Raw genomic sequence first — 27,790 nt, 5'->3', positions numbered from 1 at the left:
ACTCCCAGGCCTTTCTCTTTCCTCCCCCCTTTAAGCTTTTTGAGCTCCTTGGAGCTCGTCCGTTTCTTCACTCTCCTGAAACCCTTTCTTCTTAGCACCTTTCTCATTTCTTCCATGAGGTCCTTGCACAGGGCCTGGGGAGGAGGACCGCATTTCACACCTTGGTCACATTCTGGGTCAGGCCTTGTTTGGGGGGTCTCCGTGTTTCTCACCTAATCAGAACATCAGAGTTCTGCTTGGAAAGTGGTACCCCATGCCCACTCATTCATTCTCTAAGGCTCTTCTGAGAATGGGTGGGGGTAAGGAGGCAAAATGACAGACTCAGGGTTTGTAAGAGTGAAAGATGCACATTTAAAGGGAAAACAGTAATAGAAAGAGACAGAGGTGACCTGTGGGACCCAGTCCACATGTTTTCCTATTAGAGACAAATCTCAGCTTGAAGGTCCAGTTTAATAAGATCTCCGTGGTCCCTGTGAACACCAGCCTCCTGATCGTAATGCCTACTCGATGGCTTCATTCGTCTTCCTTTTCATCTTTTTCCATTTTTTCAGAATTTTCTGTTATTTCCGGTTCTCTTATTTCTCCCGATTCTGTTTTCCCCAGTGCTCTGGACCCTCTTCTGCCGATTTCTGAAAGTGTCTACTCTAGTCCTTCGGACTCCCTCGTGCTTGATTCTTCTGAGAGGTTTTGGTCCAGTTCGGAAGGCCTCCTGTAAATTTCTCTTGTTTCCCCTCTGTTCACTGCTGTTAGTTTCCTGCCTGCTTCTCCAGATTGTCCCTCGGCAACATCTCCTGGACCTCCCTCCATCACAGCTGGTCCTTTTCTCCTTGAGGGGCTGGCTTTTTCTACTTCTTCTCTCTGCCTATGTTCTTCTGGTCCACTAGCTGTGATCCCCAGGGTTTCCTTAGACAAGTCACCTTCGGTCTCTTTCTCACTCTCCATTTGCTCCCGCTCGCACTGCTTCATCACCTTCTCGGTGACCTTCTCGGGTTCATCTCTCATTCTCATCGTTTCCTTCTCCTTTGCCATCACTGTTATACTATCCAACGTAGTGGCATCTTCTGAAAAACAAGAGAAAGGAGGGAAGAAAGGTAGAAGTTTGTCCGTCTCCGGGCCTGGGGGAACCCCAGCCTGTGGGGGCCTGTGTTTCTAAGAGACAGCACCCCTTTCCAAAATGAGAAAAGGGATCATCATTTACTGAGCACCAGCTCTGTTCCTGGCATCATGTGAGCAACACAGATTATACCGTTCAGTCATCAAAAAATTGCATAGTGGGGCTTCCCTGGTGGCGCAGTGGTTGAGAGTCCGCCTGCCGATGCAGGGGACACGGGTTCGTGCCCCGGTCCGGGAAGATCCCACATGCCGCGGAGCGGCTGGGCCCGTGAGGCATGGCCGCTGAGCCTGCGCGTCCGGAGCCTGTGCTCCGCAACGGGAGAGGCCACAACAGTGAGAGGCCCGCGTACCGCAAAAAAAAAAAAAAAAAAAATTTCACAGTGTTACTGATTCGAGTTTGCAGTCGAGGGACCTGAGATTGATAAAGCGGAAATCACACACGATGGTTACATTGCAAATAAATAACTGGCAGAGCCAGGATTTGAACCCAGGACAGTCTGCCCCCAGACCACATTCTTTCTTTTTCCCTACGAGAACTAGCACAGGTGCTGGGAAAGGACAGAGGCTTCTCCTCTAGCATGCCCATTCTGCATTTCCCTTCGTCCCTGGGAAGCATATTCATCATTTGTTGGGAGGTTCCCCGTAAAAATGTGAGCAGATTGTGGTGGAAGTTCGGATGGAGAGCAATTTTACAACCCAAGGGATCTTTGCTCGTTGTTTTTACCAGCTACAGAGAAAAGTTACCAATCCCTTCCTGAGTCTCCTTCCACTTCCTGGAAGTCCTGGTTTCTAAGCCGCCTATAGGGGCTCTGGGTTCAGAGCAGGAAAATGACGTGGTTTGGCCAAGACACATGCAATGCTGCCACCTGCTGTCCGGGAAGGGAAGTGCCCAGCAGCGGCCGGCCTCAGGGCCTTCCGGAGTTTTCAGGATGCCTTTCCCAGCACTCCGTCGGCCAAGCGAGGAGGATGCTTGGAGCATCTGCCACTTCCCTGCTGTACCCTTCACATTATTCCTTCTGTGGCTTCTGAGCGCAGTTCCAAGGGTGTGTGGAGGCAGAGGCAGATCTTCTCTGAGGGGATCTGGCCACCACGTGGCAGGTGCTGGATAATAAAAGGCTGTCATCTGGCTGCTCAGGTGCCCAGAAACCCCGTGCCCAAATTCCCGCTGCTGTACCTGGATCAGAGAGGGTTTCAGCCTCGGTGCCTGCAAGGGGCTCTGTCCCCCGAGGAGCCCGGAGCCCCAGCCCCAGCTACCCTTTACTGCGATCTGGCTGGAGGGAGGGCCCCTCAGAGGGGCAGACAGAAACTGCACAAGCGTGGGAAAAGCATGGGTTCCAGGGGTAGGCTGCTGGAGACTGGAATCCGCTGTGGGACTTTAACCCCTCTGCCTCCATGTCCACACCCGTAAAATCAAGCACGGAATACTTATTTCTTAGTGCTCTGGGATCAGAGGAGTCGGTATGTATAAAGCTTAGACGAGCGCCTGGCATGCAGGAAGCACCGAGTGGGGGTCAGCTTCTCTTATCATCCCTGCCCCTCTGGGGCCCGTCCCTGGTCCCTGTCGACTCCGTGGGGCCTGGAGTCCCAGCCACTTCCTCTTCCCTCACTCCTTTCATGGGAGCCAGTCAGACAGCCTAGAGCAAGGCGGGGGATCAAAGGCCTCTCTACTCCCTGGAGCCCTCGGGAGAAAGAATGTGATAAGGGCTAGACCGGCCAGCAGGAGCACAGCCCTGCCACCTATGCACCTCAGCTGGCCCTTGGGTCCCCTGCCCCGACCCCTGCGCTGCCCACTGCTGGCCCTGAAGACCAGCTGCCGGCAGCAGGGGAGCGTGTGGCTCTGAGTCAGACTGCTGTGTGACGTGGGCAGATCACTCAGGCTCCAGTGCCCCCAAAACAGTACCTACCTGCTAGGTGGTGAGGACCGAGTGAGATCATTCTGTCTAATGCTTAACCCAGTGTCGGGCCAGCGGTAAGAGCCCCCACAGTGTAAGCTACTGTCATTCCACCTCTGTCTTTGCTCCTGCTGTTTCCCACTGGAAATGCCCTCAACCTTCCATCTTGTATCTGGAAAATGCTTGGGCATCTTTTGGAGCCTGAAGCAGAAGATTCTCCCTCTTGGAAGCATTCCCTACCTCCCCACAGAACTGGGAGCGCCCCTGCCCGGGCCCTCACAGCAGAGCACTGTCCCCCTGCACAGCAGGCTCCGGTGCAGGAGCCCTGGTCGCTGGCAACTCTAATTGCCTGGCTCTCCCACTGGGCTGTGGGCTCCTCCAGGGCAGGGACCGAGCTTCTGTCTCCTCCCAAATCTCACACCTTCCTGGCACGTGACAAGCGCTCAACAAATAGTTGATGAATTGATTAAAGAGATACGGGAGTACTGAAGAAATAGGGCAGACAGCACGGGTTCTGACCCCAGCCCGAGGTCTCCCTCTCCTGTCCCAAGAAAGGCTGGGGTTGGTGGCGGCACTGAAATCAGAATACTTGGTGAGCAGTGCCAAGCCCCGACCGAAGGAATGGCAGGAAAGCATGGCGAAGACTGCCAGAAGGAAAGCAGAGGGAGCGTTCTGAGGTTGCCGTCTTCGGGGCCCCAGAACTCACCTTTCTCCTTCTTATCTTTGAGTATCTCCCTGTAGTTGGTTTTCTTCAGCTCTTCAATGATGCACTTGTTGACATCGTCCAGGGCCTGTGGGTGGCAGAGGAGCTGGTGAGCTCTCTTAACCCCGTGTGACCTGTCCTTTCCCCACCCAAGCCCCAGCGCCAGGAGGCAGGGCTGTGCAGAACCCCGCCCCCTCCCCTTAACCCCGCCCCCTCCCCTTTCCCCTGGCTCCTCTGAAGACTGCCGCCCTGAGGTTAGTGGATACTATGCACTTGGAACTCCCCACACTAAGTGGTATGAGAGATGGCGCGGCTTGCAGGCAACTCAAACTCATTTCCCTCGGGCTCAGGCCTGTTCTGGGGGGTTGCGTCTGTCTACTGAGTCCCACCTTTTTACCTAAAGCTTCTCTTGGCTTCAGCCAGCGTAAAAGAGACAAGGCAAGCCCTTCAGCCCTCAGCCAGGCAGCAAGCCACGGAAGGGGCTCAGCCACACCCTGTGGCTGGGGGCTGGCCTGCCTTCCGGGGGGCTCCCACGGTGTCTGCAGGACGCCCGGGGACCTGGAACTCAGCCTGTGCGCATCTTGAGGGCAACTCTGCCCTCTTCGTCGCAGCCCTCCCCCTGACCCCCCCACCAGGGCAGAACACCACTAGACACTCAGGAAACGTCTGCCGGGCCTGGACTCTCTTGTGCAGCGCTGGTCTGCCCCCCTCGTATGCTTTCCTGCCTGGAGATGCCATTCCAGGGGGTGAAAGGTCAGGGGCCTGATCCCATGAGGAGCCACTTAGGGCCGTGGGTCCATTTGGCTTGACAGGCGCTTCTCTTTGCCTCCTTTCAAAACCTGCCCAGCCTCCAAGGCAACCTCAAACCCTCCTTGAGGGGAAAGGCCCAGCCTTGCCTACCCACTGAGGCTCTCACGCTGCATCCCCTGGTCCCTGTCGCACGGGTCAGGAACGAGGGCGTTGTGTTCTAAGCTTCCTGTAGACACCCCACTTCCTGAGGGCCGGGACCACGGTCGTCACCTTTGGTGCAGTGATGGGAAGACTTTAGATCTGCACCGTGTGGTACCCAGAGGCCTCACGTGGCTATTGGGCACTTGAAACATGGCTGGTGTGACTGAGGAACTGAACCGTAACTTTTACTTACTTTTAATTCCTTTTACTCTAAATGGCTGCCTGACGAAGCAGCGCAAGTGGGTGAGGCCATCACGCTGATTTCTTACTGACTCCTGGGGGGGGGGGCGGGGGATGGGGGGGCTGGTACTTTTCAAACCGCAAGTCCTAAAATGTGCTTAGAAGGGCTCAGCCGGCATTAAAGAAAAGGAATGAAAAGAAAATAGAACAGAGTAGGAAATAGCGTACATAGTAAAGGTAAATATGTTTTGTGAAACTTTCTATTTTTTGTCTGTGTTTTCAAAGAAAAAATGTGTGTATTGAGGTGAATTCTCTGGCAGTCCGGTGGCTGGGACTCCGAGCTTGCACTGCCGAGTGTGCGGGTTCGACCCCTGGTCTGGGAACTAAGATCCTGCAAGCTGTGCTGCAAGGCGTGGCCCCAAAATGAAACGTTCACCGTATGGGTACTGGTTGGGCTGCTGTATTAACTGATGGCAGTAACAGTGGAAAGCCACTGCCCTACCCAGAATGTGCCCTGCGGTTGGGGGGGATAAACATCTGGGGCTGAGAGCCCGGGGGGCCCACCCAGCCCCAGAGCCGGCCCAGCGGGGGAGAGGCTCACGTTGATGATGGCCTGCTGTGCCTGGCTGTTATGGACGAGCTTCGCTCTCTCCAGGGCCTTCTCAAAGTTGTTCACTGCCGACTGGAAGTCTCTCAGCTTCACTGAAGAGCACGAGGGAGACAGGTAGATTGTGACATTGTGTGCTGCACGGTGCGGCTGCCCTGCAGGTGCCAGCGGCCCTCGGGAGCAGCCCCAGGCAGGCAGCATCTGGGCCTCCCAGCACCACCCTTTCCAGACATTCCTGGGTCCTCACCCAGGACATTTCTGGTCCTCACCGCTAAGGACCAGAACCTGAGAAGCTGAGCCTTGGATTTCAGGTGCAAAGAGTCAGTGAGGGAAGGGGTCTGTGCCCACATCGTGCGTCTCCAGGGGGACAACTCCATCTTGCCCCACCTTTAGATCGTTCCAGAAAAGATCTTTTTTTTTTTTTTTTTTAATGTTCACTCAAATTTGTTAAGAACACTGTGGAGACCAAACACATCTGGACGGGCTGGCTGTGACTCGTGGGCCAGCGGCTGGGACATCAATGCCCACGCTGGTACAATCCGAACCCAGAGAGGAGGCAGCTCCCCCGAGCTCACTCACCGGACAGGTTAGTGCTGGGCCAGGGATGACGGCCTATGGACTGATTGACTGCCCTTGAAAAGAGGTTAATTTCAGGAAGGACGGAGAAAAGTGCTCACCTGCCAGGGTCTGGGAACACCACACTCCACTTTCTTTGCACACCACTGCTTCCTCTTATCACTGAGGACCCCAAGATCCACCCCTCCCCATGAACTGCTTTGGGATCCCCGGGGAGAGAAGGGCCTTGTGTCCATAAGTCAAACTGCAAAGGGCCTTATATCTGAAAAGCAATTCTAATATAGTTCTGAAAGTCTGTGGAGTCACAGTGAATGAGGTCAATACATATTTCTTTTTCAAATACACATTTGAAAAGAAGGAAAGTCACTGTAATCCCTCAGAGACCACCCTGAATAAATGTCGATGTCATTCGGACACCGCAGGTCGGAACAGGAGTCATAACACTTACGGGAGTGACGCAGTAAAGGCCGTTCCTTTTAACTGAATCTATAACCTGGAGTTATCTTCATTCTGGGAGCCCTTTTCCTCTTCTTTTCCCCCCTCTGTGTATCCACAAATCTACACATTTATATTTACATTTTCATTGAGCCATAAATCGACTTTTCTAAGGATTGTAATTGTTTCTCATCTGTGTTAGAAACACTTATGGGAAGCTGACGAGAGGGCAGGAAGGAAGAAATGAGTGTTTCTGGAGTGCTCGCTATATGCTAGTTCTAAGTGCTTACACGCTTAAGTATTACCTTATTTCTTCACACCAACCCTCTAGGTACCTACTATTGATATAATCATCCCTATTTACAGAGGACGAAACTGAGGCACAGGGTGGCATCTGCCAGGAGGGCCCAGAGCCCAAGATCTGCCCGCTCGGCTGTGTTGCCTCTACAACCCAGTGGCTCTCGGGCTGCTGCACTCGATTGGATTTTTCCACCCTAGAGTGGGGAAACTGAGACCGGCAGTAAGTGGCCTGTTTCTCCAAAGGCCCTCAGGGCCTAATAAGACCTCCAGTGGTTAGGACTGGGTGCTTTCACAGCTGGGGTCTGGGTTCAATCCCTGGTTGCGGAACTAGGATCGCGCAAGCCCTGCTGCACAGACAAAGAAAGAAAAGTCCTCACAGGAACAGGAAAGAGTTCTAGGAAAAGACACAGTAACCATGTCTTCCCTAGTTTACAGTTTTCAAGTGGTTTTCTCTATGTTTTTAGGAAAGAATCTACAAGACGTAACGAGGCCCAGGAGGCCCTGTGGATCTGGCCCCTCACCAGCCTCCTCTCTCCAGACTTTCCTGGGCCCCAGCAGCTTGACACTGATCTCCTTCAGTTTCTTAAATCAGCCAGACTCCTGCCCACCTCCCTAAATGCGGTCCCTTTGGCTGAAAAGTTCTGGCTTCAGATCTTGGAACAGCTGGTGCCTTTGCATTCTTAATGTTTCTGCTTAAACGTTACTCCTCAGGCATGCGGGCAGGATAGTTACCAGTTTTGCTCCCTACTGTATGCCCAGCTTTGGTGCCTAGAAGGTGCCAGGTAAGCATCTGTGATGTGAATAAGTGAATGTGTGGTAAGGCCCCTGATCAGAGCACCTATCACGCTTCCTCCTTCTCTGGGGTCAGCTGTGTGCCCGGAGCAGGGCAGCTCAGCACAGCGATTAGAAGCCCGAGCTCCACTGCTTGCTTATTACTGTAAGCTATTTGTTTTTTAAGTTCATATTATGAAACATTTCAAATATACAGAAAAGTCGGAGGAATAGTATCACGAGCCCCCATTACTCATCACCCAGCTTCAAATATCATATGACGTCACTTGTATGTGGAAGCTTAAAAAATGATACACATAGGGCTTCCCTGGTGGCGCAGTGGTTGGGAGTCCGCCTGCCGATGCAGGGAACACGGGTTCGTGCCCCGGTCTGGGAAGGTCCCACGTGCCGCGGAGTGGCTGGGCCCGTGAGCCACGGCCGCTGAGCCTGCGCATCCAGAGCCTGTGCTCCGCAACGGGAGAGGCCACAGCAGTGAGAGGCCCGTGTACCGCAAAAAAAAAAAAAAAACCGCAGGAAGAAAAAAGATACACATAAACTTATTTACAAAACAGAAACTAACTCACAGACTTAGAAAACAAACTTACCAAAGGGGAAAGGTTGGGGGGAGAGATAAATTAGGATAAATTAGGAGGTTGGGATTAACATATACACACTACTACATATGAAATAGATAAGCAACAAGGATCTACTGCACAGCACAGGCGACTCTACTCAGTGCTCTGTGATAACCTATATGGGAAAAGAATCTGAAAAAAGAACAGACCTATGTATACGTGTGACTAAATCACTTGGCTGTACACCTGAAACTAACACAACATTGTAAATCAACTATACTCCAATATAAAATTTAAAAATTGTTCAAAATACCAAAATATCACCAATCTTGTTTCATCTGTTCCTCCTCACCCCTGCCCCTTGCTGTTTTTTAACAACTTTATTGAGATGTAATTCACTTAGTAAAAAATGCACCCGTTCGTAAGTATACAGTCCAATGATTTGGGGTAAATTTATAGGCTTGTGCAATGATCAGCACGACCCGATTTTAGAACTTTTCCATCACCCTAAAAAGTTCCCTCACGTGACCTGGGGCAATCTGCTGAACCCCGTGGAGTCTCCGTTTCCCCAACTATTAGAGGACAATGATGCCTCCATCCCTGGCTTGCACGGTGATTAGGTACAAGAAGGCACACGTAAAGGCTACCGAGGCAAGAGGAGTGGAGCTGTTTTCATGACCACATGACACTGTGCTGGTCTGCAGATGACTTCCTCAAGGGCAGGGCAGCTCTCAGGGGCCCCCAAGCCCTAACTGAGCTTAGCTTAAACTAGGCACTACATACGCTGGTCAAAATGCAGGGGTTTAGCCCCACTCTCAGAATCGGAACTCTCAGCGCAGGGATACACTGGGATGGTAAGTTCAGGCCACGGGATTCCCGGCCCTGACATGGGAAAGGTAGGGTGGTCCTCATGGGGCCCATACCTTGTGCCTGTGCCACCAGAACACCGGCGTTCAGCTGCCACTCGATGTCCCCTTCTTCCTCGGCGCACTGCAGGGACTTCTCACCATAATTCTGGGCCTGCCAGGCCTGGTCCAGCTCCAAGTAGCAGCGGCCAATCTCGTGGAACAGCCAGGTCTTCTCCAGGGTGCTTTTGGCCAGAGGGATCTTCTCCTCCCATCTGGGGACACAAGAACCAGGGTCGGCTCCTTCCGCTCAGGCCCTGCACTCGGCCATAGGAGGCCGGGCTTCCTACTGGTGGCAGAAGAAAAACTGTTCTCCAACTACCAGTCCTTTTAGAAACGGGGGTGGAGCTAACAAGCATTAACATATTTTTAAACTACCAAAGTTATTTTGGTACATCTATGGGACTGGCTTTGATGATACAAGAGTTGAAAATAATGTTTGTAAAACAGGATTTGAAATAACATAATAACATTTAAGAATATTATTAAGCACATGTAAGAGAAAATCAACACAGAAAAAAGACTGGAATGAAAAAACAAAATATCAATAAAAGTAAGAGCAGGATTAGAATTAGTACTTGTCTTTGGGTGGTGGGACTGAAGACTTTTTGTTTTACTTTTCTATATTTTCCAAATTAATATTTTAACATTAAGCACATTTACTATAAAACGTTTTATTATAAGAAGATACAGCGATTGGTTCAAGAGGGTGGAGTAGAAGGACGTGCTCTCACTCCCTCTTGTGAGAACACCAGAATCACAACTAGCTGCTGGACAATCATCGACAGGAAGACACTGGAACTCACCAAGGAGGACACCCCACATCCAAAGACAAAGGAGAAGCCACAATGAGACGGTAGGAGGGGTGCAATCACAATAAAATCAAATCCCATAACTGCTGGGTGGGTGACTCACAAACTGGAGAACGCTTATACCACAGAAGTCCACCCACTGGAGTGAAGGTTCTGAGCCCCACGTCAGGCTTCCCAACCTGGGGGTCTGGCAACGGGAGGAGGAATTCCTAGAGAATCAGACTTTGAAGGCTAGTGGGATTTGATTGCAGGACTTTGACAGGACTGGGGGAAACAGAGACTCCACTCCTGGAGGGCACACACAAAGTAGTGTCTGCGTCGGGACCCAGGGGAAGGAGCAGTGACCCCAGGGGAGACTGAACCAGACCTACCTGCTAGTGTTGGAGGGTCTCCTGCAGAGGCAGGGGGTGGTTCTGTCTCACCGTGAGGACAAGGACACTGGCAGCAGAAATTCTGGGAAGTACTCCTTGGCATGAGCCCTCCCAGATTCCGCCATTAGCCCCACCAGATAGCCGGGTAGACTCCAGTGTTGGGATGCCTCAGGCCAAAAAACCAACAGGGAGGGGACCCAGCCCCACCCATCAGCAGACAAGTGGATTAAAGTTTTACTGAGCTCTGCCCACCAGAGCAACAGCCAGATCTACCCACCACCAGTCCCTCCCATCAGGAAACTTGCACAAGCCTCTTAGATAGCCTCATCCACCAGAGGGCAGACAGCAGAAGCAAGAAGAACTACAATCCTGCAGCCTGTGGAACAAAAACCACATTGACAGAAAGATAGACAAGATGAAAAGGCAGGGAGCTATGTACCAGATGAAGGAACAAGATAAAACCCCAGAAAAACAACTAAATGAAGTGGAGATAGGCAACCTTCCAGAAAAAGAATTCAGAATAATGATAGTGAAGATGATCCAGGACCTCGGAAAAGAATGGAGGCAAAGATCAAGAAGATGCAAGAAATGTTTAACAAAGACCTAGAAGAATTAAATAACAAACAAACAGACATGAACAATACAATAACTGAAATGAAAACTACACTAGAAGGAATCAATAGCAGAATAACTGAGGCAGAAGAACGGATAAGTGACCTGGAGGACAGAATGGTGGAATTCACTGCTGTGGAACAGAATAAAGAAAAAAGAAAGAAAAGAGATGAAGACAGCCTAAGAGACCTCTGGGACAACATTAAACGCAACAACATTTGTATTATAGGGGTCCCAGAAGGAGAAGAGAGAGAGAAAGGGCCTAAGAAAATATTTGAAGAGATTATAGTCGAAAACTTCCCTAACACAGGAAAGGAAATAGCCACCCAAGTCCAGGAAGCACACAGAGTCCCATACAGGATAAACCCAAGGAGAAACACGCTGAGACACATAGTAATCAAACTGGCAAAAATTAAAGACAAAGAAAAATTATTGAAAGCAGCAAGGGAAAAACGACAAATAACATACAAGGGAACTCCCATAAGGTTAACAGCCGATTTCTCAGCAGAAACTCTAAAAACCAGAAGGGAGTGGCACGATATACTTAAAGTGATGAAAGGGAAGAACCTACAACCAAGATTACTCTACCCAGCAAGGATCTCATTCAGATTCCATGGAGAAAACAAAAGCTTTACAGACAAGCAAAAGCTAAGAGAATTCAGCATCACCGAACTAGCTCTACAACAAATGCTAAAGGAACTTCTCTGAGTGGGAAACACAAGAGAAGAAAAGGACCTACAAAAACAAACAATTAAGAAAATGGTAATAGGAACATGCATATTGATAATTACCTTAAACGTGAATGGATTAAATGCTCCAACCAAAAGACACAGGCTTGCTGAATGGATACAAAAACAAGACCCATATATATGCTGTCTACAAGAGACCTACTTCAGACCTAAGGACACATACAGACTGAAAGTGAGGGGATGGAAAAAGATATTCCGTGCAAATGGAAATCAGAAGAAAGCTGGAGTAGCAATACTCATATCAGATAAAATAGACTTTAAAATAAAGAATGTTACAAGAGGCAAGGAAGGACACTATTTAATGATCAAGGGATCAATCCAAGAAGAACATATAACAATTATAAATACATATGCGCCCAACATAGGAACACCTCAATACATAAGGCAACTGCTAACAGCTGTAAAAGAGGAAATGGACAGTAACACAATAATAGTGGGGGACTTTAACACCTCACTAACACCAATGGACAGATCATCCAAACAGAAAAGTAGTAAGGAAACACAAGCATTAAATGACACAACAGACCAGATAGATTTAATTGATATTTATAGGACATGCCATCCAAAAACAGCAGATTACACTTTCTTCTCAAGTGCGCACAGAACATTCTCCAGGATAGATCACATCTTGGGTCACAAATCAAGCCTCAGTAAATTTAAGAAAATTGAAATCATATCAAGCATACTTTCTGACCACAATACTATGAGATTAGAAATCAATTACAGGGAAAAAAAGGTAAAAAAACACAAACACATGGAGGCTAAACAATACATTACTAAATAACCAAGAGATCACTGAAGAAATTAAAGAGGAAATCAAAAAATACCTAGAGACAAATGACAATGAAAACACGACGATCCAAAACCTATGGGATGCAGCAAAAGCAGTTCTAAGAGGGAAGTTTATAGCTGTACAAGCCCACCTCAAGAAACAAGAAAAATCTCAAATAAACAATCTAACCTTACACCTAAAGGAACTAGAGAAAGAAGAAGAAACAAAACCCAAAGTTAGCAGAAGGAAAGAAATCATAAAGATCAGAGCAGAAATAAATGAAATAGAAGCAAAGATCAATAAAACTAAAAGCTAGTTCTTTGAGAAGATAAACAAAATTGATAAACCATTAGCTAGACTCATCAAGAAAAAGAGGGAGAGGGGCTTCCCTGGTGGCGCAGTGGTTGGGAGTCCTCCTGCCGATGCAGGGGACACGGGTTCGTGCCCCGGTCGGGGGGGATCCCACATGCCACGGGGCGGCTGCGCCCGTGAGCCATGGCCGCTGGGCCTGCGCGTCCGGAGCCTGTGCTCCGCGGTGGGAGAGGCCGCAGCGGTGAGAGGCCCGTGTACCGCAAAAATAAGAAAAAAAAAAAAGAGGGAGAAGACTCAAATCAATAAAATTAGAAATGAAAAAGGATAAGTTACAACAAACACCACAGAAATACAAAGCATCCTAAGAGACTACTACAAGCAACTCTATGCCAATAAAATGGACAACCTGGAAGAAATGGACAGATTCTTAGAAAGGTATAACCTTCCAAGACTGAACCAGGAAGAAATAGAAAATATGAACAGACCAATCACAAGTAATGAAATTGAAACTGTGATTTAAAATCTTCCAACAAACAAAAGTCCAGGACCAGATGGCTTCACAGGTGAATTCTATCAAACATTTAGAGAAGAGCTAAACCCACCCTTCTCAAGCTCTTCCAAAAAATTGCAGAGGAAGGAACACTCCCAAACTCATTCTATGAGGCCACCATCACCCTGATACCAAAACCAGAGATACTACAAAAAAAGAAAATTACAGACCAATATCACTGATGAATATAGATGCAAAAATCCTCAACAAAATACTAGCAAACAGAATCCAACAACACATTAAAGGGATCGTACACCATGATTTATCCCAGGGATGCAAGGATTCTTCAATATACGCAAATCAATCAATGTGATACACCATATTAACAAATTGAAGAATAAAAACCATATGATCATCTCAATAGATGCAGAAAAAGCTTTTGACAAAATGCAACACCCATTTATGATAAAAAGTCTCCAGAGAGTGGGCATAGAGGGAACCTACCTCAACATAATAAAGGCCATATACAACAAACCCACAGCAAACATCATTCTCAACGGTGAAAAATGGAAAGCGTTTCCTCTAAGATCAGGAACAAGACAAAGATGTCCACTCTCGCCACTATTATTCAGCATAGTTTTGGAAGTCCTAGCCATGGCAATCAGAGAAGAAAAAGAAATAAAATGAATACAAATTGGAAAAGAAGAAGTAAAACTGTCACTGTTTGCAGATGACATGATACTATACATAGAGAATCCTAAAGATGTCACCAGAAAACTACTAGAGCTAATCAATGAGTTTGGTAAAGTAGCAGGATACAAAATTAATGCACAGAAATCTCTTGCATTCCTATACACTAATGATGAAAAATCTGAAAGAGAAATAAGGAAACACTCCCATTTACCATTACAACAAAAGGAATAAAATATCTAGGAATAAACCTACCTAGGGAGACAAAAGACCTGTATGCAGAAAACTATAAGACACTGATGAAAGAAATTAAAGATGATACCAACAGATGGAGAGATATACCATGTTCTTGGATTGGAAGAATCAATATTGTGAAAATGACTATACTACCCAAAGCAATCTACAGATTCCACGCAATCCCTATCAAATTACCAATGGCATTTTTTACAGACCTAGAACAAAAAATCTTAAAATTTGTATGGAGACACAAAAGACCCCGAATAGCCAAAGCAGTCTTGAGGGAAAAAAACGGAGCTGGAGGAATCAGACTCCCTGACTTCAGACTATACTACAAAGCTACAGTAATCAAGACAATATGGTACTGGCACAAAAACAGAAATATAGATCAATGGAACAAGATAGAAAGCCCAGAGATAAACCCACGCACCTATGGTCAACTAATCTGTGACAAAGGAGGCAAGGATATACAATGGAGAAAAGACAGTCTCTTCAATAAGTGGTGCTGGGAAAACTGGACAGCTACATGTAAAAGAATGAAATTAGAAAACTCCCTAACACCATAAACAAAAATAAACTCAAAATGGATTAGAGACCTAAGACTGGACACTATAAAAGTCTTAGAGGAAAACACAGGAAGAACACTCTTTGACATAAATCACAGCAAGATCTTTTTTGACCCACCTCCTGGAGTAATGGAAATAAAAACAAAAATAAACAAATGGGACCTAATGAAACTTAAAAGCTTTTCCACAGCATAGGAAAACATAAACAAGACGAAAAGACAACCCTCAAAATGGGAGAAAATATTTGCAAACGAATCAACGGACAAAGGATTAATCTCTAAAATATTTAAACAGCTCATGCAGCTCAATATTAAAAAAACAAACAACCCAATCCAAAAACGGGCAGAAGACCTAAACAGACATTTCTCCAGAGAAGACATACAGATGGCCAAGAAGCACATGAAAAGCTGCTCAACATCACTAATTATTAGAGAAATGCAAATCAAAACTACAATGAGGTATCACCTCACACCAGTTAGAATGGGCAACATCAGAAAATCTACAACAACAAATGCTGGAGAGGGTGTGGAGAAAAGGGAACCCTCTTGCACTGTTGGTGGGAATGTAAATTGATACAGCCACTATGGAGAACAGTATGGAGGTTCCTTAAAAATCTAAAAATAGAACTACCATATGACCCAGCAATCCCACTACTGGGCATATACCCAGAGAAAACCATAATTCAAAAAGACACATGCACCCCAACATTCATTGCTGCACTATTTACAATAGCCAGGTCATGAAAGCAACCTAAATGCCCACTGACAGACGAATGGATAAAGAAGATGTGGTACATATATACAATGCAATATTACTCAGCCATAAAAAGGAACGAAATTGGGTCATTTGTAGAGACGTGGGTGGATCTAGAGACTGTCATACAGAGAGAAGTAAGTCAGAAAGACAAAAACAAATATCGTATATTAATGCATATATGTGGAACCTAGAAAAATGGTACAGATGAACTAGTTTGCAGGGCAGAAATTGAGTCACAGATGTAGAGAACAAACGTATGGACACCAAGGGGGGAAAGCGGCGGGGGTGGGGGGGTGATGAATTGGGAGATTGGGATTGACATGTATTAAACTTTTATTTAAAAAGAAATATATGTATTTTAATGTAAAAAAGATACAAGTGGGTAGGTAAACACTCACAGGCCTGTGTCTTTTGGCAGCTAGACACCAGGGGCCATTCGGGAAACCATATGACGTGGAACAGAAGGCTCTGGTGATCAAGTCTATTCCAGTCAAACCACGAAGGCCTGAAGGACAATTTCTCTCTGTGTGGTCAAGCCCGCTCCGGAGTCTCCCTGGGGCTGAGTCACCCCACTGGAGCAGGTCACCAGCCCCAGGGCTGGACATGGAAAGTCCAGAAGTTAAGCCCTCTGGAGAGCTCAGACTCCATTCCCAGTGGCCCCATGTGACTGCACAGAGGGACAGAATAACCGCTGAAGGGCTCCCAGAAGTCAATGGTCCACCTGGTCCTGAACTTGCCCAAAGTAAGGGTCACCTGGAGTACTTGTTAAAGTCAGATTCCTGAGCTCTAACCCAGACCTGGAGAATGAGAATTTCCAGGGGAGAGGCCCAGGAATTCATACGCCTAACAAGTGTCCTCAGTGACTCCTGTCACTGGGAAATTTGGAGAAAATAATGATTCTATTCTATTAATTAATTTAACTGATGAGCCACAGAGTTTACAAAGTGGCTTGCCCCTGGTCGCTGAGCACAGCCAGGAGCCAAACTCTGGTCTTCTGATGCCTCTTTGCCTGACATCCTGCCCCAGCCTGGGAGTCCAGTGGGAGGGTGGGATGTCCTGGCCCCAGAGTAGGGAGGGGACAGTCCCGGGTCACTCACGTGTCAATGGCTTGCTGGAATTTCCCAACTCTGGCAAAAACCCTGCCAATGTTGTCCAGGGCCCTGGACTTGGCATCAGGAAGATCACTGTGGGGAAGAAGCAAGACAAGGCCATTCTAGGCACTACGGAAACTGAAAAGAAGGCAAAGACGGGCCAGTTGGAGGGACGATGCCCAGGCTGGCAAGGCTGCGGTACCCAGGCCCTCTTGAGCCCTGTGGCCGGGAACGGACATTATCGGGACTTTTCCGGAGGGCAAACAGGCAACAGCTTGCAAAGATATCCCTTTGGTCCAGCAACTCCCCTTCTAGGAATTCACCTCCAGAATATAATGTAACAAGGACACTCAATAGAGTGTTGTTTGTAGTAATAAACAGTGGAAACAATCTGAATTCAATCAGTACAATGTTTTGTGTACGAAAAAAGTCCCTGATATATTAAGTTAAAAAGTCAGATTATGGGAGCACATACAACGTCCGTTGCCCCATTAAGTGTTAAAAGTGAATGTGCGGGCCTGAAGCAGAAGCTGTGCTCAAAGCTCTGACGATGGAGGAAGGGGCCACGAGCCCAGGAGTGCAGTAACTGCAGCTCTAGAAGCTGGAAAAGGCAAGGAAACAGATTCTCCCCAGAGCCTCTGGAAGGAGTGTGGCCCTACCAACACCTTGATTATGGCCAGGGAAACTGCCTTCAGACAGCCAACCCCCAGAACTATAAGAGAATAAATGCGTTGTTTTAAACCACCAAAAAATAAGTAAATAAATTAAAAAGCGGGCATTTTAAAAAGAAATGGAGAATGTAAATCTAACTATTAACAGTGATTGCCCAAGGGAAATGAGAGTATGAAGGAAACTTTTAATTTATCCACATAATCTACATTTTTTTTCAGTATTCACGTGTCATCAGAAAAGCGATGAATATATTTCCATAAATGGGGGGGAAGGGATGGAGGGGGAGTTTGGGGTTAACAGATGGAACTATTATGTACAGAATGGATAAACAACAAGGTCCTACTGTATAGCACAGGGAACTATATTCAATATCCTATGATAAATCAAGTGGAAAATAATATGAAAAAGAATGTATATATATTTATAACTGAATCACTCTGCTGTAGAGCAGAAATTAACACAACATTGTAAATCAACTATACTTCAGTAAAAAAAATTTACACCTTAAAAAAAAAGATATTTCCATAAAGAAAAGGCAATCGCTCCCCCCTACACTGGTTCTTTACTATTACCATATTACCATATGAACATTCGGATGTTAAAAAATACCTCCTTCCCAACAAATAAACCAAGAAAGCCGTCCCCCAACCGCAGCCCCCTCCCCCAGCATCCCTCCCTGACTCCCTCCCTTCTCAGGCAAGCTCCCCATCTTCCCTTCGCCCCTCAGCCCCTGGCCCACAGTGGCAGACTTCCTCGTCTTCCAGGAAACCCTGCTCTGATTTATTCTCCCCACCGTGGCCGCGCTGCCTTTTAAATGCAAACCTGACCAAGCCATCCGTCTACCCGCAGACATACCCACATCTGTCTGCAGTCTCAGCAAAGCTCTGCGTGTACTAGCAAAAGGGAACAGCCTCAGTGTCTGTCCGCAGGGATGCAGTCACCTACGTGCATACTCTGGGTGCCGAAATACCTTTCTGTGAAGCTATTCGAAGAATGAGACATTCCTTTCCAAGGCACATTCTTTTTTAAAAAACCACAGAAGTGAGTCACTTCTGTTTTAAAAATCCTATGTACGTGTACGTGTACATAAATGTGTAGGTAAATACATTGAAAAGGGGCCAGGGGGGCACATCTCAACGCGGCCCCAGGGAAGCGAGGGGAGTGTGGTGTTGAGGGCTGTGGGGAGACTTAGCACCACACAGCTCTGGGTCGAGCACAAGGCTGTGGATGGGTGTGAAAACAAAGCCCTCATCGGCCCTCACTCCTTCCGGCTAGGTCCTCCCTCCTCACTCCCCACAGGTCCTGGCCCCCCTGCCCAGCACACGAGCCGCCCGTTCCCCCAGCCCTCCACCCCTGCCCTGTCCCTCTGCCTAGGGAGTCACCCATCTTGTCCTATCTTTTCCTTCCCTCCTCCCTGAGGCCCCCTCAGCTCCTCTCTCTTCGGCTTCTGGGCCACGTTTACTGCTCTGATGTCAGCCTCCCCTTCCAGAGTGGGTGCTCTTTTCCGGTGTGAATAGACAAGTTGAAATACGTTACTTTGTTCATAACAATAATGTGTACTGTTATCTTTGACAGTAGTGGGACTGAGAAAGCCTGCCATCCAGTCATCCACAGAGTAATCAGAGAAAGGAATTGAGGGCTGGGGTCACTGAAGAAGCTGCTCAGACAAGTCGGGATTTGAGCTGCGCCTGGAAGGATGGTGGGCTTTGGAGGTGGGGGCAGGGTTGATTCCACTGAGGACACCCGTGGGGCGCACAGGTGAGACTCATGGGTGAGACTGGCGGCCCGGGGACTTCCCTGGTGGTCCAGCGGGTAAGACCCCAGCGCTCCCAATGCAGGGGACCTGGGTTCGATCCCTGGTCGGGGAACTAGATCCCGCATGCACGCCGCAACTAAAAAGATCTCACATGCTGCAACTAAGACCCAGCACAGCCAAGGAAAAAAAAAAAAAGACTGGAGGCCCGTTTGTGGATGTTGCAAAGGAACTAAGCTTGTTTAAGGAACACCTCTGTTTGCTTCATCAGCCAGTTAGCGCACATGCATCACATGCCCATTACGTGGCAGATGCTGGGAAGAGAAAGGGAGTAGCAAAGTCCAAGGTCTGCAGGGCAGGCGAGAAACGTACGGCGTGTGGAGAGGGAGCACGGAGGAGGGCTGCTAAGTCACTCTGGGGCACATGGTGGGCTTCCCCCAAGAAAAAACCACTTCTTTACAATTTGAAGGATGGGGAGGAGGGAGCTGATGAAGGAAGGGCTGGCAAAAGAGAAGGCTGAACAGAAGCAGAGCCGAGAGGTGCTGGCCAGGGCTCAGGATGCCCAAGGGCCCGGAGGGAGCCTGGTCAACCGAGGTCAGGGTAAGTCAGGTCAGGAAGGACGGTCTGAGCTGAGCAGACCCGGGCGCTGGAACTGTCTCCCGACCACTGCCTTTGTTTTGCACAGAAGGGCCAGCTGGGCGGCAGGAAACCCAGGTCGGAGGAAACAGGCAAGAAGTGAGGAAGGTCTGGACTGAGCTGTGGGAGGGAAAGAGAGAAGGGAATGTTTTAATTTATTTTTATTTTAATTAATTAATTATTTTGGCTGCGTTGGGTCATTGCTGTGGGCGGGCTTTCTCTAGTTTCTCTATTCTTCATCGTGGTGCGCGGGCTTCTCATTGCTGTGGCTTCTCTTGTTGCGGAGCACGGGCTCTAGGCACACAGGCTTCAGTAGTTGCGGCGCGTGGGCTCAGTAGGTAGTTGTGGTGCACGGGCTTAGTTGCTCCGCGGCATGTGGGATCTTCCCGGACCAGGGCACGAACCTGTGGCCCCTGCATTGGCAGGCAGATCCTTAAGCACTGCACCACCAGGGAAGTCCGGGGAATGTTCTCTTGATGGCAGGAGGAGGCGTGGATGGGCCACGGCGGGCTGGCGTGAGCGGTGAGGGGAGGGAAGTGTCTGGGAAGCCACCTTGGCTCCTTCCTGGGGACTGAGTGGCCACCAGTGCCATCTTCACGGGTACGGGGCCCTGAAGCAAGAGATTTGGCAGGACGATGAGGGGCTCCACTTTGGACATGTTAAATTTGGGGCTCCTGTGGGACATCCAAGTGGAAATGCCTTGGACTCTATTGCATATGCAGGTCCGGAGCTCAGAAGGGAGGCAAGAAGTAAAGATTTATGTCTTTAGGGCACGGGAGAACGTTGGATCCAAATACTGTATATACTTATTTAATCCTCAAAATCCCCATGAGTTGCTATTATTATGCCTTCATTAGAGATGAGGAAACTGAAAGGGTCAGCAACTGAATCAAATCCACACTGCTTCTAAGTGCCAAAGGCAGGAATCAAATTCAGGTCTGTCTCCAAAGCTGGTTGTTGTTTGCTTGTTTTCTACTCCTGGAATGGCCAACATGTGAGATTCCTGCTCAGCGCGGTGAGGGCAGGTGAGAAATGAGCTGGGAACGGACAGACGGCTTCTAGGACTCGGACGAGCAAGGGGGAGAACACAGGTGGCGGGCGTGTTCAGGAGATCCGGTTTGGCCCAGAAGGGTGGACTGACATTGGAGGGCTGTGCAGAAGTGGGTTCCGAGAGGGCCCTGAGTGCCAAGTGAAGGCATTTGCTTTTAACCTGCAGGAGGTGAGGGCTCAAGGCCTGTGTGTCAGCAGTGGAAGGACAGTCGACAGGTGAAAATCAGCATGTCTCTGGAGGTGACGTGTGGGAGCAGCTCGAGGCAGGGAGAGGTGAGGGCTGACCTGAGAGGAAGTGGGAGGATGGGAGGGACTCCCCTGGCGGTCCAGTGGCTAAGGCTCCGCGCTCCCAATGCAGGGGGCCCGGGTTCGATCCCTGGTCAGGGAACTAGACCCCGCATGCCACAACTAAGAAGTCTGCATGCCACAATAGGAGATCCCGCATGCTGCAACTCAGACCCAGTGTGGCCAAAATAAATAAAAGTTTTTCAAAATTTAAAACAGAAATGGGAGGACGGGAGACCGAGAGAGGCTCAGAACAGTGGGGTGAGTAGAACCGGGCAAGAGAAGGTCACAAATGACTCCAGAGATTAGAACCAGGGTGCCCAGAAAGCGATGGTACCCCTGAGAGGGGCCATCAAGTCTCGGGAAGAGCTGGTTCCCGAGAACCAACACAGTAGTCATCACGGATACGCAGCGCTGTTCTGAGATCTTCATGTAAACTTCTGCATGTCGCCCTCCCTGCTACCCTATCGGGTAAGGGCTACTGTTTTGTCCATTTGACAGAGGAGACCCAGGCTGCAAGAGGTTAGTTAAGTGCCTGCCTAAGGCCCCATAGCTGGGAGGTACAACTTCGAAGCCCAAGCTCTTTGTCAGTGCCATGGTTTCCGAGGCCCTGCTTGATCCAACCCCTACCTGCTTGGTCCAGTCTCCTCTCGGCCTTAAGCTCCCTCCTGCCTACCTCTGGGCCCTCCCACAAGCCAAGTGTGTCCCCAACACCCAGTCAAGTCCTCCTGGAATACACTTTTCATAGCACCGGGTCCTGTACTTTTTCCTTATGACACTTATCACAGTTGCAATTTATTAGCTGTGTCACTTTTTGTTTTATCTCTGCGGGGAAATGAGCCTTGTGTCTGGTCACTGCTGTGTTCGCAATGCTAGCAACATCTGGCATGTCTGGAGTTGATGAATGCTTGTGGAGATGACATAAAAATAAAAATATCCCTAAGAGCCAAACCACTGGGAGCTTTTTGGAGTCTGGGGCCACTACCTTCCTTTTGTGGCAAAAAAAAGCTGACAGTCTAGGCGTGCCCTTGTCCTGGGTAGGTGGCTCCTCCCTCTGGGGGAATCCACCTCAGGCACGCAGGGCAGAAAGTGGGAGCTCAGCCACCAGCAGCCCCGGCAAAAGGCCGAGACGTAGCCCCCGCCCCAGGCCTCGGCCGCTTGGCCTTCCAAGCCCTTGCAGGCACTCACTATTCCTTGGCGATCTCCAGGTCCTTCCTGTGGCTCTGCAGGGCTGCCACCATCTGCCCCAGCTCCATCTGGGCGTTCCCTATGCAGCTGTGCAAGTTTCCAATCAGTTCGTCCTTGTTGGGCACCTCCTCTTTGTTCCATTCCAGAACCTTCTTCAGCACTTTTTCAGCTTTCTGAAGGCTGCCTTCAGCACTGCCGCTGGTCAGCACTGGGAAGGGAGAGAGGCGATATGGAGCAGGGAGCAGCCCGCCCCCCCCACCCCCGGATGACAGGGGAGCCCACTTCCCCCTCCAGATTCCATCCACAGGCCAGCGAAGCCAGGGGCTCCGGCTGCCGTGCGGCTCTGTCCCCACCTGGCCACAGGCCCGCCCTTCTGAGAACACCACCCACACATGTCAATGTCCTCCAGGCTCTTGAGGATGTAGCGGGCCGCCTGTGAGGGCCGGCGCTTGCGGTCCCCCAGCCGCTTCTCTTGCATCAGTTTCCGGTCCCGCTCCCTGGCGTAGATGGGCTTCTGCTGCCTCCAAAAGTCACTGCGCCTGTCCAGGTAGTTGACGCCCGTCATGATGAGGTCCTCCACGGTCAGGCCGTGCTTGATGGTGCCTCTGATCAGGTCTGTGGGCAAGGGTGTGGGGAGGCGTCTAAGGGGAGTCACCTCCTCTTGGCTAAGGGTCTCCCTGTGGGGACCTCTCCCTGGAATTGGGGGACAGTAATGAAAGCAAGAGCACATGGGTGGGACAGTGGGTCTAACTGGGTCCAGACGAGGCCACAGCCCCCTTCTTGAGGCACTCTCATGGCACAGGGCTTCGAGCATAGGCCCCTTACGACAAGACATGAGGAGCTAGCAGAAGCAGCAGCTGGTAGATAGCTTTCTGAAAAGCTCCCAGCCCTCGGGGCTCCCTTATTTCAAGCTGTGTCCTCAGAGAAGACAAAGTAGAAATGCACAGCCTGGTCCAGGTTGCCAGTGACAAGCAAGTCCCCAGGTGCCAAGTGTGACAGTGCAAGCCGGGACCTGGAGGGGCATGCCCGAGCTCTGCCCACCTGCCTAACCAGAGGTCAGAGCTGGGAGCAAAGCTGCAAGGCCACTTGGGTAATGTTCCGGCCACCTCTTCCTTCCATGGAAGCTCCTCTGCAGGGAGGGAAGCATCCAGGCCTGTTACAGAGGAGTTGTGCCAGCAGTGAAGCTGCCCCTGAGACGCAACCTGCCGGGAATCCTACACAGGACCTTGGGAAGTCAGTTCTGGAGAAAAGGCATTGGCTTCAAGGGTGATCCCTGCTCAGGCTCAATAGCTAATGGCAACACTCCCACCACCCATGTTTATAGGAGACAGTCATATAATGAATGTCTAATGAGGAAATAGGCTCCATCCTATCTCCTCTCCCTGCCAGCACGGTGTGGTGGGAAGAGTGCTGCACTGGAGGTTAGGAGGCCTGGGCTCTGCTGCCAACTCCACCACTAGCTTGCTCGTCACCTTGGACAAGTTACTCCCCATTCGGGCTCTAATAAAAGGAGGGATTAGAGAAGATGAGGTTTTAGGACATTATGGTTCCACGGTCCTAGGATTTCCCTTCTTGCACCTCCAAGCTGGATTCCTTTGCCCTCTGTACAGACTGAAGGCTCAGGGGATACCCCTTTGGGGACCGCAGTGGTAAATCTTCGGCGTTCCCTCCCAGGGTACCATAGCACTTAAGAGCTCTGGTTCAGAAACTGGACTTCTTGGATTCAAATCCGAGAGCTGTGTCACTGAGTTACTTAACCTCCCTACGCCTCAGTTTCCTCATCTGTAAAATGAGAATGGTAGCAAAACCTTTCCAGAGGAACGTGTCGGCAAATATCCTTTGAAAGGCTCTGCCTCTGGCTTATACGTTAAGCATCCACCCCAGATTTCCTTCGCCCCGAGTTCCCTGTTGCAAAAAAAGTGTCTGAAACCTTCATCCAACAAGAGCTTCTCCAGATACTCCTTGTCCACGTAGAGCTCGCCCAGGAGCTGTCGGATGGTCTTCTCGCTCTTGAGCGAGCCCTTCCGCTTGGACTCTCTCTTGGGATGGTGTACGAGCTTTCTCACGGGATGAGGCTTCTGCTGGGCTTTCACGCTCTGGGAATACGGAGCAATACCCAACAGAGCCTGAGAAAGGAGCCTGGAGCACCCAGCCAAGGTCCCCTGAGCCTGTGATCCCAGACCGCTCCCTCCAGGACCTCCGTGGGCTGAGAACCATGGAGTGTGTCTGGTCCAGGAACAGCTACACTCCCAAAACCCCTCAGGAGCTGGGGCAGAATCTCATGACTGCCCGCACTGGCCAGGAGCTCATCACTCCCAGGCACGAGGGCCGTTAAGACTTGTTTTTTTATTGGAGTATAAATTGCTTTACAGTGTTGTAAATTGCTTATAAATTGCTTTACAGTGTTGTGTTAGTTTCTGCAGTACAGTGAAGTGAATCAGCTCTATGTATACCTATACCCCCTCCCTCCCAGCACTGCCCCATCCCACCCCTCTAAGTCATCACAGAGCACCGAGCTGAACTTCCTGTGCTCCTCAGGCACGTGTGGCCTCTGCCTTCCGAAGGAGATGATGTCAGAGCAGCCAGGGCCCTTACCTCCGCCTGCTTGCTTATGAAGGACAGGTCCCCTTTGTTCTCCAGCTTAATAGAAGAAGGACCTGCAACGACAAAAGCTGGGGCTCAGGTCGGCCAGGCCCCCAGGCACAATCTATCACATATTTTATGTGGAAATAGTTGCCTTTGGCAGGAGGATGGTGGAAGCTGGCTAGCAAGCAAATGGTTCAACACTCTCCTAGGAGTCAGGCAGCCCCCACTAGCCTAAGGCCACAGCAGGCCCTGGGCACCAGGGGTGCTCTCCACTTCCACACTCTGCCTCCCACAGTGGCAAGCTCTCCACCCACCCCCACCCCCACTAAGCTGATGGGCAGAGCCAGCCCTTGGTGCGTATGAGGTAAGGGAGGAAGCCAGGGACCGGGGAAGGCTGGGCTCAGGACCTCATTCTACCCTATGACACCAGGCCAAAAGAAGCCCTACTCGTCTGTCTTGGGGTGAGTAAAATGGTGCTTCTCATCTGGCTTTGGAGAGAACCAGACACTGCAGTACAGCGGATCGGGGGACTGGTCTTCCCAGTGGACAGTTCCTAATCCTCAAGGAAATCATGAGCGGCCAGATCCACGCTTGGGACTCCCTGTAGCCCTTCCGGTGGTGGCTGCCCACCCAGTGCACCTCGGGCCTTCCCCCAAACCTAAGGATTCCAGGAGCCTCCTGGATAAGGGCAGAGGCCTCACGGTCACTCACTTCCCACTGAGTTGTTGATGGCTTCCTGGGCTTTCTGAATTCCAACTCTGAATTCCCGATCAGGCCTCAGCTTGTAGCCTCGATGATAGAACACCAAGGCAAATTCAAAGTCTCCCATGGTGTACAGGGTCTCCGCCTTTTGTAAAATCCCCTGAAACGAGAGCAAGTCAAATCAAGGAGGGCAGACGAGGCCTCCTAGGACTCAGGTGTGGTGGAACAGAAGGGTCCCTGGCTTGAGGATAAATGTTGGGATACAGGGGCAGAGAGCCAGGCAAGTAACCTAGGAAGGGAAACGGCAATCAACTCCAGGCAGTCTGGCTGGTTCTTCAACCAGTACTAATCAGAGGCTGCTGCAGCCGGTGGCAGTGATGAAGAAAGAGTGAGTCCTCCCACCCTTACGGTCACCTTGCAGAAAGTCGGGTCGCCCTGGAGTGAAGCCTCAGCGTCTGCCAGGGATTTCTCCAGCTCTCCCATCCTGAGGAAGCACTTGGAGCGGGCAACCAAGCAGTTCTTATCTCCATTCTGAAGGTGAAGAGCCTGAGAAAGAAACCACTCAGATCAACGGGCACCAGGCAGGGTGAGGTAAGAAGCCGAAACGGACACAGCAGCCCAAACCCTCCTGCCAGAGTTTCAAGGGGACTCCACAGGCCAGCAAACAGGTCTTTGGATCTTTCCAGACTAAAAGCAGCACCACACCGATCTCCGCTCAGTCAACTAGGTTGTCTGCATGTGGCTCATCTGGAACAAGGTGAAATCACAAGCTATTGTGGAAACCACTGGTTGAGAAGCGAGAACACGCTACCCTGTGGATATTCGGAATTTCTCCTAGTGTCTGGGATGCCTCCAGTCCACTCAGAATCATAGGGTGTTTGGTGCATAAAAATTCAACCATGAGCCCGTAAATGGCTGCACAACACATTCAAAATACTACTCGGAGGCTAAGCCTTCTGGAGGCTAACAGAATGGATTTTAGACAATCTGCAACTTGGTTATCCATTCCACGTGCCCTCTCTTTTTACATCGCTTATTTGAGAATGAATCACTATTTCAGGGGGTTAAGATGAAAGTACCGAGAAAATAGAAACTGTGATTTTGGCCCTAAAGTGGCAGCGAATGCTTCCCCTCCTCCCCATGTCCTCCCTTCTCTTAAGATCATTACCATAGTCTGCAGTGTACTGTCCTTCCTGAGGCATCAGACGGTACCCGCCCCTGTCTAAGACCTTCCCACTTTTCCAGGAAGAGGAAGTGGCTACTTTCTTTCCTAGAAAAGCCCACTTCTCACCTAAAGCTGTAGGCCCCCAGGATGTTCTTTTCTCACTACCTGAGCTTCTCCAGGATGAAACAGGATCCAGAAAGAGGAGAATGCACGGGGCAGGGCCCCTGAACTTAATTGTTGGCCCATCCGATCAATTATTTTTGGTTTTAGGATGTGGTTGGTGATACAAAGGGCCAAAAGACTCTAGGTAGCAGTTGAGAAGCTTGACTTTAGGGGGAGCCTTCGGACTGGTTACAGGGCTATCCTACCACTCCATTTGTACCAAGCGGGCTATTTGTTATAAAAGAAACAGTCATAAAAACATACAAAAGCTTATTTGGGAGACAGTACAGTAGAGTATGGTGGTTAGCACCTCAGCACTGAAGTATGAGTGCCTGAGTTTGAATCCTTCCTCTGCCACTCGTTAGTTCAGTGATCTTGGGCGTGTGACTCGACTTCTATATCAGTTTCCTCATCTACAAAATGGCGTAATAACAGCACCTCCCCCATAAGCTTGCCACTTAACAGTACGCCTGGTATCTTAAAATAGCACTCAATCCCCTTAGGGTCGAGTGAAGCTATTTATACTACAGTAAAGTTTTACGATGTTAGTTATTCACTGACCACCTTCCAGAAGCAACCGTGTGCCAGACTTCACTTCTGCAAGCAGCGTCCCAGCCACTCTCCCAGCCAGTTACGGGAAACTGAGGAAGGAGGCCAATCGCGAAACATTTGAGTAAAAAAGTAGGAGACGAGGTCAGTGTTAACACAGAGGTTGGTTACTAACAACCAGGCAGAAGGCAAGTGGGAATTGGTAGAAAACGGCCAAACAGGGGCTTATCTGTCACAGATGTGCATCAATCAGTAACAGTGGAATAATGGAAACAATAGGGTGGTTCAGGAATCATCAGGACCTCAGTGATGGGTGGCTGATAGGTTCGGAGCGCGACTCACGTTGCTGAAGCTATGGGCGGCTTTAGCGAACTCCCCGCACAGATAGAGCCGCTCGCCCTCCGCCATGTAAGAGGTGAAGGTGCTTGGCAGGCCTTCAGTTTCTGGGTCCGCCATGGTGACGCAATTCGGAGACGATGAAGCGGAGAAACGGAGGAAAAAAGCCTGAGAACGTCTGTCTGGCTTGTGGAACCTCCGTCTCTTACCAACAGGGAGACGTAGACTTGCTTCCGGCCC

General features: G+C 49.6%; 1 protein-coding gene across 1 annotated transcript; it reads right to left on the bottom strand.

The window, feature by feature from the left end:
- Window positions 1-327: 327 nt before the first annotated feature.
- On the bottom strand, window positions 328-27,790 carry ODAD4 (outer dynein arm docking complex subunit 4). Its single transcript, XM_027094425.1, has 12 exons — window positions 27,557-27,790; window positions 25,753-25,884; window positions 25,348-25,498; window positions 24,646-24,707; window positions 23,981-24,146; window positions 22,441-22,665; window positions 22,051-22,258; window positions 16,473-16,559; window positions 9,027-9,223; window positions 5,441-5,541; window positions 3,712-3,796; window positions 328-1,061 (listed from the first exon to the last, which is right to left on the bottom strand). Exons 1-12 carry the CDS (start codon window positions 27,668-27,670, stop codon window positions 640-642), a joined length of 1,950 nt encoding a protein of 649 aa, XP_026950226.1. The 5' UTR covers window positions 27,671-27,790; the 3' UTR covers window positions 328-639.

This window comes from Aethalodelphis obliquidens, unplaced genomic scaffold, assembly GCF_003676395.1.
Source record: "Aethalodelphis obliquidens isolate GAN/ISIS:26980383/991018 unplaced genomic scaffold, ASM367639v1 scaffold89, whole genome shotgun sequence".
Taxonomy (NCBI): domain Eukaryota; kingdom Metazoa; phylum Chordata; class Mammalia; order Artiodactyla; family Delphinidae; genus Aethalodelphis; species Aethalodelphis obliquidens.
The sequence above is the reverse complement of the archived record's forward strand: the minus strand, read 5'-3'. Positions and strand labels throughout refer to the sequence as shown.